A 22,927-nucleotide genomic window follows, 5' to 3' on the forward strand; every position below is an offset into this window, starting at 1 on the left:
GGAAGTTCTCACATTTCTAGATAAAAATCCTTGTTTTGGTAATACATTCCTCACTGTAAACATTTGCAATAAGGATAGTTTAACTGTTACTTGTAATGAAGATGGTAAAGACCGCCAAACTTCTTTTTTCTGTTTCAGGCCATGAGTCTATGCTATCCTATCCTCCTCTGAGTATATTACACTCGATTTCCTTAATAGTAGTTTAGGGTACTCTACCATTATTCCTTGATCTGATTTATCAGAATTAATGTGGTAGGACTACTTCTCCCCAAGGTACACATTTGTTCCCTTTGACAACCAATTCTTCCTCTGTGGTTAAAGTGAAGTTTTGAAGAGCAGTTTTCACAACCCTTTTTTCTTCATCCTGGGAGTAGGAAAAGCAACAAATGTACCAGCAAGTCCTACTGGAGTATTTCAGAACATTCTTTAGTAGATAACATGTCCCAACACAATCTGGTCTGGCTCTGTGAATTTGGTTGTCTTTACTGGTAAACTATCCATTTATATTCACTTGGTTAGATAGTCTGTAGTATGCCCCTAGAGTATTCTCCCTTCTCTCCTTTAGTTCTCAAAGTGATCTGTAGCATTATCTCTTTTAGAACCAAAGCACTACATTACCTCATCTCTTAAAGGTTGTTACTTCTAGCCAAGTTATTCTTCTATCATTATATTCCAGTAGTTTTGTTTTGTTTAGTAATCTCCACCCCCAACACAGGGCTAGAATTCATGACTCCGAGATCAAGACTCACATGCCCTACCAACTGAGACAGTCAGGTCTCATTACTCTACAACCTTTTATCATATATATTAAAATATATTCTTTATTATTCTTGTTTAGTAAATTGTCTGAGACTTTAAGTTCAATTTTTGATTTCTAAGAAACTGAAACTTACTCTTTTTATATTGTATCTTACAGCCTTCAGAGATCATGGTTTTAAGAAAAAAATACTGAATTTATTTTGGTGACTTAAGAAATAGTTCAATTATTTTATCATTTCAAATAAAACTTCCTACTAACTAATACTTTAATTACAGGTTACTATGATTAACTGATTTAAAGTTTATGTGAACTTGAAATAATACCATTAAGTTTTCAGCTGTCTTGGCATCAAAAGGCAAGGACCAGTTAAAATGCTACCTTTGCTCCTAAGCTACCAAGAGCTAAGACACATACAAATTTTATGGCAAGTAATCTAAAACCCTTCTAAAAATGATTAGCCGTTATTCTATCCAACAAGAAAACAAATACAACGACCTATCTAATTAGTTAAGACACCAGATACTCATAGTGCAGTTTCAGTGTCTAATAACAAACCTCTAAACTGTAAAATTTGTTTGACAAACTTCTAAGTACTAATAACACATTTTAAAAGGTTGATATCCACTATATATAGAAGGACCAAAGTACACAATTATCAAGAGAATGTGAATATACACCAAAGATTCTTAAGTCTAGATTTGGAGCTCAACCTGGCAGGCTCCAAAGATCCTACATATTCCAAAGTCATTAGCATAACTTCTTAAAAATAGAATTTTGCACGGGGTGGGGGAAATATGATTAAATAGCTAGATACTTTACCTGTAGAAAGTTGATAGACATCAATCTATATTTTTCATGTCAAAATGTGATTGACTTGAGTTGGCTCAAGAAACAAGTTATCTTTTTATCATATCAAAAATAAGAGTGCAGGGACGCCTGGGTGGCTCAGTGGGTTAAGCCGCTGCCTTTGGCTCAGGTCATGATCTCAGGGTCCTGGGATCGAGTCCCGCATCAGGCTCTCTGCTCAGTGGCGAGCCTGCTTCCCTCTCTCTCTGCCTGCCTCTCTGTCTACTTGTGATCTCTCTCTGTCAAATAAATAAATTAAAAAAAAATAAAATTAAATTAAAAAAAAAAATAAGAGTGCAAATCCAACCACTAGAAATTAAAATAAAACAAATACTTTGGAATAGTTTTTTTGGTACCTTTAAATTCTGATAAAATACATTAAAAATTAAACATGCCAATTTTGCTTACTGCTATCAGATTTTAAAAATAATTTTCATTTTCTTGTCCATATTCAATAAGTAATAAAATTAAACTTTGTTTTTTTAAAGTAGGCTCCATGCCCAGTGTGGAGACCAATGCAGGGCTCAAATTCAGATCGAGACCTGAGCTGAGATCAAGAATCAGACGCTCAAACAACTGAACCATCCGAACTCTTAACTTTACTTTTTCATATCAAAGCTAATAATAGCTCTAGTGTATTCCTGAAAAAGAAAAAATATAATCGAAATTTAAAATCTTAAAATATTCAAAGTAACAAACCTGTAATTGATACCACTAATGGTGACTTTAAGCTTACATTTTAATATTTCCTTTAATGAGTGTGTCTCACTAGATTCCTTTTTTTTTGGTTATTGTTAACAACACCCTCATATACCCCAAACACACTCATGGACTTTATTAAATCCAAGAAAATAGCCTAAAACATTGCTTACATTGCTAGATTTGGCCAGATTAAAAAAAAAAAAATTGCTGATAAAAATGGCCTTTACTTTATTCTCAACTACTTTTGTTATATGTGCATTTTAAAATTATTTAACAAAAAAAGGACTTTAAAAAAATATATTTCAAGTCTCAAAGTTATTTCAAAAGAAATGTATAATATTTCATTTGAAAATAATAGTTTCAGCAGATATATGCACAATCCCTACATGACTTGTAAATCCATCATCAAAACCATCACATTTTAGTGTTTTTAAAGGGGAATTCAAGGTAGATTATTTTTTTGCATTATGCAACTGACTTAAAGACAGTACTATTACATGTAAAAATAATTTACACTAAAAAACTCAAGCACAGAAATCTGATATTTTGTTTGTCAAAATAATGAGAACAAAATGAGCAAGAAAAAAAAATAGCAAAAGCCATTACAAAAAATAGTAAATTCCTATTTAAATTCCTGTGTTCACACAGCTTAAAAATGTTTATTAATTAACTATATCACACAGATTGTAGTATACTTTAAGCTATAATATAGAAAGGTAACATGGGATATTTGAAATTTAAGCTGCACTTACCAAAATAGTTTAACCTGAGTCTTTGATGTCTTCAGAAATGTACTTGACAATAAGGTATGATAAAGTATAATTATTATTTAGTAGTATAAGTCAAGATTATTTTTCTTTGAATACTTTTAATACTGCTTCTTAAATATTTGTGTAAAATTATAAATAATACATTTTGGAGGTTCTCTGAACACAAGGGAGTGTATGAATAAAAAACTGTTATTTTTTTCCACTATACAAGCATATAAAGATGTCTTTCTTGTTCAAAATGCCTTATATTTAATCATAGTTTCATGTTTCAAGTTATTTTAGAACAAATGCAGGTCAAGAGATTATCATAGATATTTGAATATTCCCATGAAATATGTGACACCCACTAAAGAATTTAATACAAGTTCACTAAAGAATATCAAATTAATCATTTCCTCCTATAAATATTTTCTTTTTATTTATTTTGTGTTTAGAAGTTGCAGTTTTAAGTACTATTAACAGAAAATACATAACAAAAGCTTCCTAACAAGTGAAAAAAATAATTATAAATGCTGGAAAAATTGGCCTCATTAACATATTTACAAACTTTTACTTAATACATACTCCATTGGAAATTAATTATATGACATTTATACAAGCATTAACATTTCCAGATCACTCTGAGTAGTGAACACTTCAGTTCTTTACTGTTTATCCCCAAAGTTGAAAGTCACTCAGTTTCTGAAGGCAATACTGACAAGCATCAGAAATGGGTCAATCTGAGATGTTATTGACATATTGTTCTGTTCCTTCACCTAAAGATGTTTCTGTTGAGTGAGTGTCCTTTTGCTTCTTTTTGTCTTTGCTCTGATCTTCCTGAAGCTTCAGAATTATGTTTCGGATTTCTTCTCTTTTTGTTCTCATTCTTGGGGGAGGAAACCAGTTTGCCAAATTCATAGGTAGTTCAAAATTGAGAATTGGATTCTGAAAATAAAAATATTAAATGCACATTAGAAAATTATAATAAATATTTTAGTCTAATCACAAGAGCATTCAAAAAAATCAGTAACTCATTTAATAAAGCATGCACTTATTTATTATCTATCCCATACCAGGTACTGTGCTAGGCACTGGAAATAATGAGACAGTTTTTGCCTAAAGATCTTATAGTATAGACCAAAGGTCAGCAAACTACAGCTAGTGGGCCTCATTCTGCCTACTGTCTATTTTTGTAAATAAAGCCTTAATGGAACATGCCACAATAACTCATTTACATTGTCTGTGGATGCTCTCATGCCACAAAAGCTGAACAGAGTAGACACAGAAACTGTATGGTCACAGAGCCTAAAATATTTACTACTTGGCCCTTTTATTAATGGTTTGCTGACCCTAGTCTAGATAGAAAAATAACAAAACAATAACATGTTTTGTGACATGTCACAATACATGACAAGTATTATGAGAGTAAAAGCAGGAAGTCTATAAAGAATCCATGCCTGGGGGCGTAACACAATTCCAAGAAGTGACATATATACATATTTATTTATTTAAAAGATTTTATTTACTTGAGAGAGAGCCAGAGACAGAGAGAGAGCGAGCGAGCGCACAAGCAGGGGAAGCAGCAGAGAGCGAGGAAGAAGCACAGGCTCTCTGAGCAGAAAGCCTGACATGCGGCTTGATCCCAGGACCCTGGGATCAGGACCCAAGCTGAAGGCAGATGCTTTAACTAACTGAGCCACCCAGGTGCTCCAAGAAGTGATATTTAATCCAAGACCTGAAGAATGAGTAGAAGTTAGTCCAATAAGGAATGACAGAAGCAACTGGGAAGAATATCCTGGTTAGGAATATATGTATCAAGGTCTAGAGGCAAGAAAAAACATGATACGGTATAAGAACATGAATGACATTCAGGTGGCTGATATACAGAATGCTAGCATAAGAAAGATAGGAAATGAATGAAGCCAGAAGCTTGGACAGAAGTTGGGTCACACAGGCCTTGTGAAGGATTTTCATCTTTAGCCTAAAAGCAATAGGAGTAAAATGATTAGATTTCAGTTTCTGGAAAACTGTGTAAAATAAAAGGCAGCATGCTTAGAGACTGGTGTAGCAATTCAGAATGGAGATGCCAGTGTATTGGGCTTAGAAAGTGGCAGCAGGAATAAAGAAATGAACATATATAACATTAAATGATAGAATTCATAGGACTGAGCACTATACTGATGATGGATGAAGAGGAAGAAGTCAAGGTAATTTTTTGTTCAAGATAGCAGAGTTATCTTTTTTATTTAAATATTTTATTATTTGAGAGAGAGAGAGCGAGAGCACATGCATGAGAACATGAGCATGAGCAGCAGGGAGAGGCAGAGGGAGAAGCAGGCTCCCTGTTCAGCCGGGGCTGAATCTCAGGGATTTGATCTCAGAACTCTGGGATCATGTCCTAAGTCGAAGGCAGACGTTTAACCAACTGAGCCACCCAGGCATCCCAGGAGTCAAGATAATTATTAAAAATATCCAAGAGAGGTATGGTATTATACCCCTAAAGTCAAAGAAGAAAGCATTATGAAGAAGGAATGGTCAATAGTGCCAAATGGTGCTGGGAGATTGGCAACAATTTCAATATAAGGATGAGAGTAAACCCAGATTACAAGGATTTGAGGAACAAACATGACTTGTGGAAATGAAGACAGTGAATATAAATATGAAAAGAGGGTAAAAGTCCAAATCATGGGAGAGATTTCTTAAGATGGGAAGAGCTAGGGAGAGGGAGAGTTGATCAGAGTGATGAGAATGATGTCAACAAACCCTGGATTTGATAAAGTATAGTCTTTTTTTTTTTTTTTAAGATTTTATTTATTTGACAGACAGAGATCACAAGTAGGCAGAAAGGCAGGCAGAGAGAGAGGAGGAAGCAGGCTCCCTGCCAAGCAGAGAGCCCAATGTGGGACTCAATCCCAGGCCCCTGAGACCATGACTTAAGCCAAAGGCAGAGTCTTTAACCCATTGAGCCACCCAGGTGCCCCTATAAATAGTCTTTTTATGCTTTAAAAATTCTCCAATTTGGGAGTTTCTGCTTCCTAGAAAAGTTTTTGAAATGTTTTTCAAACTCTTTTCCTTATTGTGTTTTTTGCATTAATATAAGGTCAAATACAGTTGACCCACGAACAATGTGGGGACTTGGAGCACTGACCCTGTGAAGTCCAAAATCCACATAGAACTTTTGATGCCTGAAAAACTTAACTACTAATGGTCTAATATTGACCAGAATCCTTACCAATAACATAAGCAGTCAATTAACACATATTTTTTTGTTTTATGTATTATATATTATTGTATTCTTACATAAGGCAAGCTAGAGAAAATAAGTTATTATGAAAATCACATGGAAGAGAAAATGCATTTATAATACTGTACTGTATTTATTTAAAAAAAAAAAAAAAATCTACGGAGAAGTAGACCCAGGCAGTTCAAACCTGTGTTGTCTAAGGAGTCACTATACACTATTTTATTTTATTTTTAAGATTTTATTTATTTATTTGATAGAGATCACAAGTAGGCAGAGTGGCAGGCAGAGAGAGATGGAGAAGCAGGCTACCTGCTGAGCAGAGAGCCCGATTCAGGACTCGATCCCAGGACTGCAGGATCATGACCTGAGCCGAAGGCAGAGGCTTTAACCCACTGAACCACCCAGGTGCCCTATACACTGTTTTATTATTTATTATATCAGATCAAACATATTGAAACCCACCTCGAAAAAGCTCTCTACATACTGTAACACATAAACACCACAATCACTGAAGTTGTTTTGTTGGGGTACTTTTGGATTAGAGCCTTTCATAACATCTTTGGAAAAACTTCTTTTGCTTCCTTTTTTAACTTCCCATTCCACTTCTAAATACCTGCAAAAATGCACATATGGTAAGAATATACATATATAAATATACAAAGTCCCAGAATACAAAATACAAATTACGATTTTGAACTTACTCTCTTAGAATTTTTACAACATTTGATCGAGAAGGGCCTCTGAGTGAGTCCATCAGTAAGATACAAGGTCTGCAAGGTGAAATGACCAAATGTTAATATTTATAATGTTTTATCTTTTCAAGATTATTTATTTATTTGAGAGAACACACACATGTGCAAGTGAGAGCAGAGCACAAGCAGTGGGGAGGGTCAGAGGGAAAGGGAGAAGCAGACTCCCCACTGAGCAGGGAGCAATGAGGGGCTTGACCCCAAAACCCTAGGAACATGACCCGAGCCGAAGGCAGACACTTAACCACTTAACCAATGGGTGCCCCCAATACTTTATAATGTTAAAAAGGCATAAAGAGGTGAGCACTATCAACAGAATTTAAAATATTTAAAATTCCCTTGCTTTAGTAAAACTTGGGGGAAAAATAAATCTTATGGACACATATATCCTAACACAATACCTAAATATCCATGGTTATATTAAATACCAGATTGTAGGGATGCCTGAGTGGCTTGGTCAAGTAAGCATCTGCTTTCAGCTCAAGTCATGATCCCAGGGTCCTGGGATCGAGTCCCACACTGGGCTCCTTAATCAGTGGGGAGCCTGCTTTCTCCCTCTCTCTGCTGCTCCCCCTGCTTGTGTTTTCTCTCTCTGACAAATAAATAAAATATTTAAAAACAAAAACAAAACAAAACAAATTCCATAATATTAATTGAACCACTTCTTATTATAAACATATTTGACTAAAGTTCCATTTTTGGTTCCTTAAAGGAATACAAAATTTAGTAAAAAGTCAAAATAATTTTGAAAATTTGAAAATTCCCAGATTCCAAATTGGCAAAAGTGGGACCATGCAAAATAGAAATAATTCAAATTTTTAAGCCTTTTTTTTTTTTTTTAATTAATTTCTGTACCCAATGTAGGGCTCAAATCCAGAGCCCAAAAATCAAGAGTCACACATACTCTTCTGACTAAGCCAGTCAGGTGCTCTGAAATAATCCCACTTCTAACTAAAACCTATTATAAAAATTTTTTTTTAAATATTTTATTTATTTATTTGACAGAGAGAGCTCACAAGTAGACAGAGAGGCAGGCAGAGAGAGAGAGGAGGGAAGCAGGCTCCCTGCTGAGCAGAGAGCCTGATGTGGGGCTCGATCCCAGGACCCTGGGATCATGACCTGAGCCGAAAGCACAGGCTTTAACCCACTGAGCCACCAAGGTGCCCCTAAAACCTATTACAGATAACAAAACAGGTAATCATCATATAGAAGAATTAGTTTAGGGGCACCTGGCTGGCTCAGCTGGTGGAGCTTACAACTCCTGATCTCAAAGCTGTGAGTTCAAGTACCACACTGAATATAGAGATCACTTAGGGGGGAAAAAAAAAGAATTAGTTTAGAATCCAGTGTTTTTTGCAAGATTCCACTTCATATTCAAACAGAAAAATGATTATCCATTCTCCCCAACTTGAGCCCTGGACACTGGGCATAACTCAACTCTCCTCACTCATCTTAGACAGCTTTTGTGATTTTTAAGGACTTGTTGAAATAAAAACTGTCCAGTTACATTTTATTCTATGAGGTTATGTAAATAAAATTTATCATGCAGTATGTGAGATATAAAGTTAATGCTTACTGTTTACAGATAGTAGGCTTTAAATGCCACTGTCCTATTTCTGAATTGCAGTTGTCATCGGCAAGGAATCCATCATCACTGCTATCATCCTATAAAAGACAGCCTATTAGTAGTGAAGATATACAATCTAAATAATTAATAACTTCACAAAACAGCACTGATAATAAAAATCTTTGTAGCAAATATGTAAATTTTTTCTATTTAATAGTCCTTAGACATGAGAAATTGTGGTCACTTGATTCTAATTATCTAATGCCACAAAACTGACATTTCAATAAAAAGAAACCATGGATCAGAAGGCTATGATATTGTTATATCTAATTTTCAATGTAAAAGAAAATTTTAAAGACGAATAGAGTATGACTGATTCTTCTTCAAATACTACTGTTCTGATTTTAGATATTTCTACAAAAATTTAGTTTGTTGGGTAAGATAACTGTTTCTCAATAGGAACATGAATGACTTATTCTTTTACATAAATAATTTTTAAAATCAGAAATATTTAAAGAGTTTTTGGAAACACCTCTGTGACAGAACCATACATGTACTTCACTTAAGACAACTTAAATGACAGTGTGCCTTATTTTGTAGATTATCTTGAATGTAAAACAAAGTTTTTCCTGTTCTTCAGAAAGCTTCTAGCAACCTTATAAATGAAATAATCAACAACAGAAATAATACATATATTAGCTAGTTCATATCACTATTACCCCAAAGGAACATAGTACAGCACTCATTACAAACCTTGAATATAATCCATATATATATGCCTGTGTAAGTTGCAGAGAAAAACTGTATTTCTTAGACATACACTGTACAGCAAGAGACACCACAAAAAAATGGCTTTTGTTCACAGGATTGTGCAAAAAGGAAAAATGGTGCAGTACAAAGCTATCTTCACTATTAGATAAACTCAAAGTTTATTCAAACAACTAAAGAAAAGTTCAGAGATTAAAGAAATTGAATGCTGTAAGATTCTTACAAACTTTTCTTTCAATATAGCCCTCTCTGAGTCATAAAGTATTTTCAAAAATATATTTTATTCTTGGTGTAAGTAAAATTTATTAGAGCAAATGGAACTCTAAGGAAATATGAAAATTTATCAATGTTAATTTTTTTTAAGACTTTATTTATTTATTTGACAGAGAGAGATCACAAATAGGCAGAGAGGCAGGCAGAGAGAGATGAGGAAGTAGGCTCCCTGCTGAGCAGAGTGTCAGATGTGGGGCTCAATCCCAGGCCCCTGAGATCATGACCTGAGCTGAAGGTAGAGGCTTTAACCCCCTAAGCCACCCAGGCGCCCCTACCAATGTTAGTTTTAACTAAATATTATATGTTCCCACCATGATACATATATATTAAGCTAGAAGAAATGAATCACTAGAAATGTGGAAAAAATAATTTTGCTGTGCTCAAATAGTACATAATCAAGTATCCACATTTGCCTCCTGAATAAATTAGTCCAAAGGTTAAGTATGACCCACAAATGCTTTAAAAGAGGAAGAGAGGGGCGCCTGGGTGGCTCAGTGGTTTAAGCCGCTGCCTTCGGCTCAGGTCATGATCTCGGGGTCCTGGGATCGAGTCCCACATCGGGCTCTCTGCTTGGCAGGGAGCCTGCTTCCCTCTCACTCTCTCTGCCTGCCTCTCTGCCTACTTGTGATCTCTCTCTCTCTGTCAAATAAATAAATAAATAAATCTTTAAAAAAAAAAAAAAAGAGGAAGAGAAAGGGATGGCCGAGTTAGTGGGGCTAGTGGCTGGGTTTAGGTGGGAGAATCAGTTTTGTATTAAAACTTTTCTGAGAAGCAACATGGGAGGTTAGGGGAATAGGAGAAGAATAAATGAAACAAGATGGGATTGGGAGGGAGACAAACCATAAATGACTCTTAATCTCACCAAACAAACTGGGGGTTGCTGGGGGGAGGTGGGGTTGGGAGAGGGGGAGGGGGTTATGGACATTGGGGAGGGTATGTGCTATCGTGAGTGCTGTGAAGTGTGTAAACCTGGCGATTCACAGACCTGTACCCCTGGGGATAAAAATACATTATATGTTTATAAAAAAAAAAAAAAAATTGGAGGGGGAGGCGAACCATAAGAGACTATGGACTCTGAAAAACCTGAGGGTTTTGAAGGGTCAGGGGTGGGAGGTTGGGGGAACAGGTGGTGGGTAATAGGGAGGGCACGTTTTGCATGGAGCACTGGGTGTTGTGCAAAAACAGTGAATACTGTTACGCTGAAAAAATAAATAAATTAAAAAATATATATATCAGGAAAAAAAAAAAACAACAAAACTTTTCTGAGGTAGGTAATGTTAGTTTAGTCCATGACGGCAATAACTAAAATAAAAACCCTAGAAGAAAAAATAAAACAGAAAAACACTATACATTTACCCTGGCAACTTCTTTTTTTTTTTAAGATTTTATTTATTTGACAGAGAGAGATCACAAGTAGGCAGACAGGCAGGCAGAGAGAGAGAGGGGAGGAAGCAGGCTCCTCCTCGCCAAGCAGAGAGCCCGATGCGGGACTCCATCCCAGGACCCTGGGACCATGACCTGAGCCAAAGGCAGAGGCTTAACCCACTGAGCCACCCAGGCGCCCCCCCCCCCCCACCCCTGGCAACTTCTGAATTAAAAACTTAGGTTTGTGCTTTGAGATGAGACCCAAATTCAGAAGGCATGAGTTACTGGTAGAAGGAACTGCTTACAGGACTCCAAGAAAAACTTAGTTAGATAAAATATTGGAGCTTTTTGCAAAGCTTAGGTTTTACCTGGTTATCCTGATCTTCTGAGAAGTCAATGAGCTCATCTTCAAGCATTTTGCTACATTCAGTTGATTCATCACTATAGTTTAGTCTAATTTTGCTTAAGCCATCTATATCAATAAGAAACATTATATAATTTAAAAAAGGACATGCACATACCTTATAGTATATGATGTTAAAATTAACGCTAGTCATTAACTATATAGTAATTATGGATATAAAATCTGCATTAACATGTAGTTTCACAAATATAATTTACTTCTAATAAAAACCTGGATTCAATATAAATTGAGAAGTTGTTCCTAAAACTCAGACCCTAAAATTCATTAAAATTTAAAACTAGGTATCAATTATAACTATATGTATGTTTAAATATATATAGATATATACATGTATGTGTATTAAAACATTTTTGTGCTAGGTATGCTAGTTATCTTTAGTAACAGAAGCTACAATTGTCTAAAAATAACCTAATGTCCAATAAGAGGAATACTTAGCTAATTATAGAATATAAAATATTATACATTTTTAAAATTAAAATTATAAAATTGTGAAAAATTATATAATACAGATTAAAAATAAACATGATTAAAATTAAGTTAAACAGCTGGTGGGGACAAATAATAAAAAGAAAAATACAAAGATGTTAGGATAGTAGCTATGGATGAGTTCTTGAAATCTTGTTTATTTTTCCTTCTTTTTCTTAAAATTTATTTTTTTATTATTATTTTGAGGGAGAGAGAGCACAAGAAAGGAATGGAGGGGTAGAAGGAGAGAGAACATCTTAAACAGTCTCAATGCCCTGCACAGAGCCCAACACAGGGCTTGCTTTCATGACCCTGAGACCATGACCTGAGCTGAAATTGTCAGATGCTTAACTGACTGAGCCACCAAGGCACTCCATATACTTTTCCTTCGTGTTTCCTTATATTTACTGACTTTTCAATAAAATAAAATAACCCAAGACAATTTTAGCATGAAATGATTCATAAATTTGAAATTGATACTTTTAAAAGTCAGTTTCAAGAATCTAAATCCTTCAAAATATTTTGCTAAATGATGCTAATCACACGTTTCAAAAAATATATGTAAGGTTTACATGAAAATAATGAAAACCAAGGACTCTAATACCAAATTTAGTAATCTGTTTATTAAAGAGTATACCTTTCCACTTTAAAGAGTATGACTTTAAGGTGTATTAGACAGGACACAGTTTATTTTTATATAAGTTATTAAAAGGGAACTAAAAGTTATTAAAAAAGGAAGATGGGGTGAGAAGACAGCAAAATAAAACGTGCCCCTGAAAAGGTGTCTGTCTCTCTCTCTAAAAGTTGTGACTGAAAACATACTATTTAAAATAAATAATAAAGCACTATGGTAAATCCTTTTGTTATATGAAAAATAGCCTTTACAATTTTTTTCAAAAATCTGTATTTTTGTGTTTGTTTGAAGCTTAAAATATCTATATTTGAACAAAATCAGTCCAAATCCTCAGGAAATTCACAATCAATCATAATCAAGTTATTCTAGCAGCCAATTATTCATATCTATAGAGGCTATGTAATATAAATATAAACCTTACTCAAATTAAATATACGTGCATTTCAAAAAGGGCAGAAAAATAATAATTCTTTTTATTCAGTAAGTAAATGTCCTGGTGTACACTGAGAGGTGATAACTCAACTGTTCTTTATCAGTCTCAGTTTCTGAGAGCTTCTCATACAGTCAGATCCTCTGAAGATGCCACGTGTGATTCTAGAGTTTAAAACATACACATTTTTCATGTACCATAGTGAGACAACTATTTCATATGGTGCTCAACTGAAAAACTAGCAAATGAAAGTACCAATAACACACATTATTTTCCTACAGTTGGCCTTAACCTAATCCCTATGATGAGATACAATTCCTACTTATTTACGACAGCATATTATTATCTGACATCAGGACTCAACACTTGTGACTCTATGTGTTTGATAGTTAAAACTATATTAAAACTATCTAAAATGCTTTGTTTAAGGGCGCCTGGCTGGCTCCGTCAGTGGAGTGTGCAACTCTTAAACTTGGGGTTTTAAGTTTGGGCCCTGCACTGAGTGTAGAGATTACTTAAAAACAAACAAAACAAACAAACAAATAAATAAAACAGAACAAAATAAAATGTTTCATTTAAATCCTGTCAATTATATTCCCAGGCAAAACAGAAATCAATTATTGAGATATTAATCATAATCACAGAAATTTTTATAAGTTCTTCTTATATTAATTTCTAATATGTTATCATTTCATATAGGACAGAGACTACCTAACCAACCTCACTGAGGTAGTAAAAGCACCTCTAGAAAGCACTCTTATTTAATGTGAGTGATACCTTGGAAACATCTGATGAAAGCACAGAAATGCAGACTCACTCTAGAGCACTATTTTTCAAACTGTGGGACACTGTCATCATTGGATTAAGATAAGCATCAAAAAGAATAGAAAATATCAGTGTATCACACCCCAAAAAGATAAATTATTTTCCCTTAAGGAAGACAGAGTTGATATGGTTGCACACAAACTAAGAACAAAACAAAAACAAATACACAAAATATAGTTGAAAAAGAAAGTATAAACAGGGACTTAAAAAGGCAAACTTCATAAAACAGAGGATTCTTTACTTTGATCTCCACTAGGATTTGTGAGGATATTTACTTAAATTAAACTAGATACTATTCAACTAGAACATTAATTTGAGGGAGAGGGCCACTAGAAGTTTTTGCGGTTTGTGTATATGAAGCTCTCGGCTTTGCTTTAGGTCATGAACTTCAATTCATTTTTAATTTGAATTCACATTATAGTGTGAGATTACTGATGAAAGAGGAACTTTAAAGAAAACAGTTCTGTGGAAATACAACTCCCATATCATATAATTCACCCATTTAAAGTGTACAATTCAGATGTTTTTATATATTTACGCATATGTGCAACTATCAGAGTAAATTTTATTTTTTTAATTTTTTTAAAATGATTTCTTATTTATTTATTTGACAGAGAGAGAAATCACAAGTAGGAAGAAGTAGGCAAAGAGGTAGAAGCAGGCTCCCTGCTGAGCAGAGAGCCTGACTTGGGGCTCGATCCCAGGACCCTGGGATCATGACCTGAGCCGAAGGCAGAGGTTTAACCCACTGAGCCACCCAGGCGCCCCTTAATTATTATTTTTAAATATTTTTTTATTTGCGCAAGCACGCACACGCTAGCCGGGGGAGGGGCAAAGATGGTAGGAGAGATATTCTTTTTTTTTTTTACGATTTTATTTATTTATTTGACAGAGAGAAACACAGCGAGAGAGGGAATACAAGCAGGGGGAGTGAGAGAGGGAGAAGCAGGTTTCCCACCACGCAGGAAGCCCGATATGGGGCTCGATCCCATGACGCCGGGACCATGACCTGAGCCAAAGGCAGAGACTTAACCCACTGAGCCACCCAGGCGCCCCTAGGAGAGATATTCTTAAGCAGACTCTGCACAGAGCATGGAGCCTAACGCCAGGCTCAATCTCACTACCTAAGATCACCACCTGAGCTGAAACCAAAAGTCAGACACTTACCCAACTATTCCACCCAGGCACCCCTCATCAGAGAAAAATTTTAAACCTCAGTAAGAAACCCTGTACCTTTCAGCTATTCAGCTATCTTCCCCCCTTCACACTCCCCCACTCCCATTTGCCACACCACACTAGTCCTAATCTACTCTAGATTTTCCTGTTCAGGAGACTTCATACAAATGGAATCATATAGTATGTGGTTTTTTTGTAACTACTTTCACAACATTTTTAAGTCTCATCAATGTTGTAGCATATATCAGTATTTCATTTCTTTTTATGATCTAATAATATTCCACTGAATAGATATATCACTAATTGATTATCCATTTGTCAGATGATGAACATCTGGGTTGCTTCTACGTGTTGGTTACTATAGCTACAATGAACATTCATGTTTAAGTTTTTGCGTGTTTTTATTTCTCTTGGATATATATGTAGGAATGAAATTGCTGGGTCATATTATAACTCTACATTTAATTTTGTGAGGAACTATCAAACTGTCTTCCAAAGATAGCAGCTGCCCATTTTACATTCCTACTAATAATTTATCAGTTTTTTAAAAAAAATATTTTATTTATTTCTTTGTCAGAGAGAGAGAGAGAGAACACAAGCAGGGGCAGTGGCAAGCAGAAGGAGAAGCAGGCTCCCTGCTGAGCAAGGAGTCTGACCCCAGGACTCCAGGATTATGACCTGAGGCGAAGGCAGATACTTAAGCGACTGAGCCACCCAGTCATCTCATATATGAGGGTTCTAATTTCTCCACATCTTCACCAATACTTAATAGTATCTAACTTTGTCTTATTTTTTCTTCGACTCAAGTATTAAAATACTAAAGCTGAAAAGTAAAACAGGCTGCACTTGGTGATTACCCACTTTGTCTATCTTCATTCTATTTCCTGCATAATGAAATAGACTGAAACGTGAGTTAGCAAATATTTACATTACATGTACTTTTTTGCTGTACCTGCTGTATTTCCCCTTTTTGCCATTTATCTTATACCTTCCAAAGGGCACAAAGATCATCAATCTGGGGCTAATATCAGATTTATGCAGCTAGATGTCAAATAAAAACTATTTTTATAAAACTCAACAACAGCATTCTGAGGTACTAAATTAAGCTGGTTAAAGTATCAAGACTATCTTTCGCATTTTTTTTTAAGATTTTATTTATTCATTTTAGAGAGAGTGCATGATCAGGGACGGACAAAAGGAGAAAGAATCTGAAGCAGACTCCACACTGAGTACAGACTGTGACATGGGGCTGGATCCCACAACTATAAAACCACGAACTGAGGTGAAACCAAGAGTTGAACGCTTAACCAACTGAGCCACCAAGGTGCACCAGCACTCTTAATTTTTGAAAGTCCTTTCTGAATTCACATAATATCTTTTATGTCTTATTCTGACTTTTTCCTCCAAAGAAAATGTATTAGATTTATTCACAGTTTAATAAGGCAAATGTCATAGCATATTATGGATTTTATGAAGTAGATTATTTTACTTTTGGGATGGAGAGAAAATTACAAAATTGATTTGATATGAAATTTAAGTACTGGAAATATGGAACTGATTCAAGGGAAAAAATTCAATTCATTAGAACTGAATGGAAATAAAAAAGTAGAGGTCGGACTAGCACCCTTCTTCCCACTGAAACATGAGAGAGTGAAGAATAAAGAACTAACATCTCATTTGAATGTCAACAACTATTTTGGAGGAAAAGGTTTTAATTTCTGACTCTCGCTACTTGATCTCTATTTGCCCATCTGTAAATTGAGAAGAATGAACTAATTTGCCTTCAAGATCTAAGAGTGTCCAACTACTGTTTGTGCCAAATTTAACTGCCTATGAAATAAGAATAAATCCAAGTTGCTATAAATGAAAAATGTAGATCTTGTACTACAGTTTTAAACCTTCTTTGAGGTGTAGAAAGGCATACGGGAATTTTCTGGAATGATGGAAAAGTTCTAAATCTTGATTACTGTAGAGAGTATATGACTATAAACATTTATCAAAGCTCACTGAGCTATACTTCTAAAATGGGTGAATGTTACTGTAAATAAGTCGTATCTCAATAAATCTGACTTTTAAAAAAAGTGTGCTTTGAAATCTTAATCCTATGTATAAAAAAGCCAATTTATTCTGAATTCCTTGATTCTTTTAAAACACTTAGACACATACCTGTATGGTGCATAGAACTTAAATATTCATTCTGTAGGCCATTTTCACTTTTAGTCCTATCAACAACTTTCTGGCATGTAGATTCTCCTTTATTCGATTCTTCATTTTCACTTGCAGTATGATTTACTTTTTTCAAACTACATTTCACACTGCCCATGTTTCTCCGAGAATGAGGGTCACTTTCTTCCTGTTCAGCACTTGAATCAATTCCAGCTACGCAATGTTTTCTGTTTAGCATCTTCTTAATTACAGGCTTGACAGAAGAGTTTTGTGAACAACTGTCCATTTCACTGGCTGAAGGAGAAGAAATACAACTGTCCTCTACAGTTGAACATTTTTGCATGACTGTATTTTCATGGTAATGAGGATTAGGTTCGTACTTTGGTTTTTCCAAACCAGGGAAACAAACAACAGCCAAAAACCAGTGTGCACTGTAAAAAACAAATGAAACTACTGAATATATTATTAGGAGAGTTTATTATATTTGGCAATAAATATCAACTGACATATTTTTTCTAAAATCGACAAACTTATAAAGAATGCCCTATTTTTTCAATTCTCAAATGAATCCACTTGTTTATATGATCATTAATAGAATATCATGTCTATTCAAAAAAATAATTTTTTTTTTTTTTTTTTTTTTTTTTTTTTAGAATTATGTAGCCTGCACTCACTTTTGCAAATAATCCCTGGAACTTTTATTGCTTTTTGAATGAAAAAGTTCATTCTTACTTTTAGGCGATTTAAAAAAATATAAATTAGATCACTATAACTCACCATTCCCATTTTCCTTGACCTATTCATGTCAAAGGATAGGAAACTAGCTCAAGATTAAACTATTTTCAGAAGCCTAAACAGACTGTCTAATTTTGAACATTTCCAAATACTGCACACATAAAACTTAAAAAACTTTTACCCCACATCTGTTTTTCTTAAGAATAAGGTTAGGCATCGCTTGATGTTGAAAATATTAAATAAATCTTTGTCTTATGCTTATTGAGATGTATATAATTAAAATGAAATAATGTACTTATTTTTTAAGCATTATTATAAAACCTCAGAATTAGTAGAGTCCCAGCTATCAGATGTGTGCTCCCGATTTAGCTAAATCCAGGTATCACGGTTTCTAACAATAGGTTAGAAGCCATGAGTAAAAAGCTGTACAGCTAACATTGGCTAATACTCATTTAATTTTTTTTTCAAGATTTTATTTATTTATGACAGAGATAGTAAGAGAGGGAACACAAGCAGAGGGGAGGTGGAGAGGGAGAAGCAGGCTTCCCACTGAGCAGGGAGCCCGATATGGGGCTTGATCCCAGGACACTGGGATAGTGACCTGAGCCAAAGGCAGACGCTTAACAACTGAGCCACCCAGGTGCCCCAATATTCATTAATCTAATGAGGCATTGTATTAGGGTTTACTATTTCCTAGACAGTGCTATATGCTAGGATACAATGAACAGGCTACAGATGTCAGAGAACTTACTGGCTGAGTACACTGTTTATCATATAACAAGGGTATTCAATAGATGTTTGAGGAGTGAAAAAATGTATTATCTTAACATGAAAAAAAGTTATTCTATATTTTCACCTTTATAAAATGTTAAATTCCTCCAAAGTAATATGAAGAAACACTATCTCTTCATCAGATAGCAAGAATACAAGGGTGACAGAGCCTAGCTTCATCCTCAGCACATTAAAGACCAGATGGAGGAACGCTTCCCTCCTGTTGTTTATAAACCCTCACTGTCCTATGGACTTAGGTCAGACTAGGGTAGTAGAAAGAGCCACATACCATCTTTCTCACTTTATTCCAAGTTTGGCTGACTGTAAGTCACAGCTCAATGTCAGAAAAGTTAAATGTGAAAACATATGTTTTAAAATTTGATTAATATGGTATAACATAGTTCTCAACCTGAAGGTACAACACAAGTTCTACCACAGTTTTTAATATTTCTTAGCTATGACAAATATGTGTAAGGCATAAATTTTCTGTTATATACCTAAAAACTAAGAAAAATTCTTTCTTTACCTAGCTGAAAGGAGAAACTTGAATCAGCTACATCTGAGTTATTTTCAACCACTAAGTGACAGGATTTTGCTTTTATGGAAAAAGATTTTAAATTTATTTGACAGAGAGAGACAGTGAGAGAGGGTACACAAGCATGGGGGAGCTGGAGAGGGAGAAGTAGGCTTCCTGCTCAGCAGAACTCATCCTAGGACCCCGGGATCATGCCCTGAGCCAAAGGCAGACGCTTAATGACTGAGCCATCCAGGCGTCCCATGTGATCCCTTTTAAGAGCAGCTACACATTGAGCTTAAACCACCAGTGGGAGAAGAGGCTAAAACAAGTAATTTCACTTAAAATTGATCGCATCTAAATTCTGACATTTTTGCCTTATCAATTTTTAACAAACAGCTTATAAATTTTAAAGTCTAAGAAACTACCGCTACCAAGAAAATTAAAAGTAAAACAGCAAAACACAGCAGACTATCTAAAATGATTAGTAAACAGAACTATTTGTGGCTTTAGCTCTTCAAAAAGAAAACAAAGCAAAATGAGCCCTCAGAATTTGGAGGCTTTTTTTCCATCTACTAAGGGCATTGGTCTTTTGCAGAATCCTTTACTGACTCTGTATCTTTGTTCATTCTCCTTTCACCAAGATAACTAGAAGCATTTATCACAGCCTCAATCCACCACATATGCACTAAGAGGAATGTGCCTCTACTGCTAGAGTATGTACCTTAAATTTTTATAATTCATTTCTGAAAAAGAGCTCTCTTTGTTTATCTTCCCTTTCACCTAAGTGGGCAGCTCATATGTTACTCTTTATGACAAATTACTGTCAAGACACCTTATTTTTGAGAAATGAAATGAAGAAATTAAGAATCAGTTTTAAATTTGGTTTTAAATTATGACATTATGTTTGACTTAAATATACAGCTCTGAAGAAGTTGGGTTTTATAGCAATAACCAGTGTTTTGACCTAGCCTACCTATCTTTGGCTGGGCTCATTAGAGAGCACAGGTCTTATGATTAACATATGATTTTTATATAAACCGAATTTGATTATACTCTTGAGTAACTGTTTTTCACAGTAAGAAGGAAAAAAAAAAAAAAAGCACATTCAGAAGCTAGCCTGGCACAGATAGGCTTATTAGACATAAACAATCTCACAGAATACCAACCCCAGACAAACTTACTCTGCAACTGTGATAAATTGAGACAAAGAAAGGACATTTCTAAGTTTTTCTAAGTAGAGACAAACAAGGTCACAATGCAGCAACAACAACAACAAGACAAATATTCCCTTTTTTGGCTAAATGGGTAAATGCTACTTCTTTACCCAAACAATTGCTTCCTTACATCTTCCCCCACTGACCAAATCAAAGGTCAGGTGCTTTCAAACACACTTTTACTGAGAGGATTCATGGTTGCCCACAGTGTGTGTTTTCTCCCTTGATGCAAGTAATAAACCCAAGGTGTATTCTTGGGCGTTTCTGGCCAGAGGGCACAGGAAAACAGAAAAATAAAATATAAAATCTCTCAAGTCTAAATTGTATACTACTACTGTCCTACACATCATTGTCTCTCTCGTCACTGTGGGAAAACGAAATATTTAACCATCCTCATTTACCTGGAAAATAGCTTAAAGTACTCAGCATGGTTTTCAATTTGAGTACATGACATACATTTAGCCATCTTTTTCTCTTTTGGTTAAGAGCCAAAGTATTTTCAAAGATTCAAAATCCATGTGACCTAGTCACCATTCTGCATAAAAGAAATCTGTTCTCTAGGATGTTTGATAGACCACTTTTTAAAAATGACGTTATTCTATATTGTAAAATAAAATTAGAGTAAAACAAATTTAGAAAGTAAAACAAAATTAGAGTAAAACAAAATTAGAAAGACTTCTTGCTAGTATTTATAAAATTCAACATCTTACATGATTCGCTAAGAAACTGCAGTAATTTTCACAAAACAAGCAGCATAAATATAGCTACATACACAAATTTCAGAAGTTTAAAAATGAATTCTTCAACTCATAAACACATTTTCTAAAAATAGCCTTCACATTTACATAAAGAAAATTATTACTCACGCTTCATTAAGGGGTACAAAAATAAAATCCTTCTCAAAAATATCTACATGCCGGGTCCATGTTTTTACTCTCCCATGTCGCTTTTGCTGTATTCTATAAGACAAGAGATAAACTATCACTTCCTGAAATGTTTCTAGTGCTTCAGCTTATATGCAGCCATTTATAGATTATGAAGACTAAGATGTTAACAAATAAAACAGTGTATAAGATGATTAAACAAGTCAGGGAAAGAAAAAACATCTCAGATGGAGCTAGGAATGTGTGAAACTGCCCATGACTGAATCTGCAAGAAGGAATTATTTAATTCCTACTACTACTTACTAGGGGAACCAGTGCTACTATTTTTATTACTACATATTAACAACTATATTGAGAAATGTATTAGACCATGGCCTATAATGACTGAGAAAAAGAGAGCGCAAAAAATGAGCATTACATAAGATGAAATAGACTACGAACCAATAGTCAAACCAATCACTATCATCAAATCTAAGATGTAAAATTAGGAATCATTGAAACAGTAGAAAATATTATTTATATTATCCACAACAGCCATCAATTCAAGACAACTGATAGCCCTTACGGCATTCCGTATACATCTTTTAACCAACTATCAGTGCAAATTAGGGCTGGATGCAATCACTATAAGGACAGGAATTATAAACAAACTAATTGAAGGCTAATACATGGAACAGCATTTCCTTAACTTGTTGGAGCAGTATTATCCAAAGAAGTTATCAAAAGCACAGATTCATAGGTTCCTCTCTTAAGTATTAGGAATGGAACATCTAGGGTAAAACAGAGCAATCTGTACTTAGTAAGTATCCAAGTAAATTTTTTTTTAAATTATCAGGCATATCTGGGGATTACTGATTTAGAATTTGGACCAAAACTTTATGAATTCCAGGTATTCTTCAAGTTTTAGAGTATTATGAATTTTATTAATTTTGCTAATTGACAACAGAATTAAAAAATGTTGCCTTAATACAAGTGCTTTTTTCATTAACTTAAACTTGAGTGAGTTACTACATCTGTTAAATATTTTCAGAGCTTGACTTACGACAGATTAGTTGTTTCGTGAAGATTTCTTCTTTCTCTCTGATTAAGGCGTTTATAGAAAAAAGAACTGAATATATGAATTCGGTCAGCTTCTTCTTTCTTCAGTTTTTCAAGCACCAAATATCTATTTTATGAAAAAATCCAAATATAATGAATTTAGCTGTTTACTTTATACTAAAAACAGTCAGTAATCAAATATCTGTTTAGTCAACATCAACCTTTCTTAAAACTGAGATTTTATTAGCAAAATTTACTGCATATTCTAGGCAATGGTAACTACTGGATTATTTTCAACAAATGAAGTGCTTGAGAGTAAACTATGATTTGCAAGATCTGATCTTAAAGACTCAAATAAATAAAATAAAAAATGAAGGAGAAATAACCACCAAAGAAATAGAGAATTGAAAGAGAATATTATGAAAAATTATGTCAACAAATTGGACAACCTAGAAGAAATGGGTAACTCCTAGAAATATATAACCCTCTAAAACTGAAGCAAGAAAGAAAAGAAAATTAAAACAGACGGATTACCAAGAATAAAACTGTAATCAAAAAGTTCCCAACAAATATCTAGGACTAGATGGTTTCACTGGTATATTCTTCTAAAACTTTAAGGGAAAGT

General features: G+C 34.5%; 1 protein-coding gene across 6 annotated transcripts in view; it reads right to left on the reverse strand.

The window, feature by feature from the left end:
* Positions 1–2,183: 2,183 nt before the first annotated feature.
* The window catches only part of SENP6 (SUMO specific peptidase 6), a 132,017-nt gene continuing 111,273 nt past the window's right edge, over positions 2,184–22,927 (reverse strand). For all 6 annotated transcript variants that reach the window (XM_046004839.1, XM_046004836.1, XM_046004835.1 and 3 more), the window contains 8 exons: positions 22,307–22,429; positions 21,247–21,339; positions 17,144–17,574; positions 11,392–11,495; positions 8,627–8,715; positions 7,003–7,071; positions 6,764–6,914; positions 2,184–4,002 (listed from right to left, as the gene is read on the reverse strand). In XM_046004839.1, the coding sequence (XP_045860795.1) occupies positions 3,793–4,002; positions 6,764–6,914; positions 7,003–7,071; positions 8,627–8,715; positions 11,392–11,495; positions 17,144–17,574; positions 21,247–21,339; positions 22,307–22,429 (1,270 nt within the window). In that variant the 3' untranslated portion in view covers positions 2,184–3,792. The remainder of the gene's footprint in view (positions 4,003–6,763; positions 6,915–7,002; positions 7,072–8,626; positions 8,716–11,391; positions 11,496–17,143; positions 17,575–21,246; positions 21,340–22,306; positions 22,430–22,927) is intronic.

Source organism: Meles meles, chromosome 5, assembly GCF_922984935.1.
Source record: "Meles meles chromosome 5, mMelMel3.1 paternal haplotype, whole genome shotgun sequence".
Taxonomy (NCBI): domain Eukaryota; kingdom Metazoa; phylum Chordata; class Mammalia; order Carnivora; family Mustelidae; genus Meles; species Meles meles.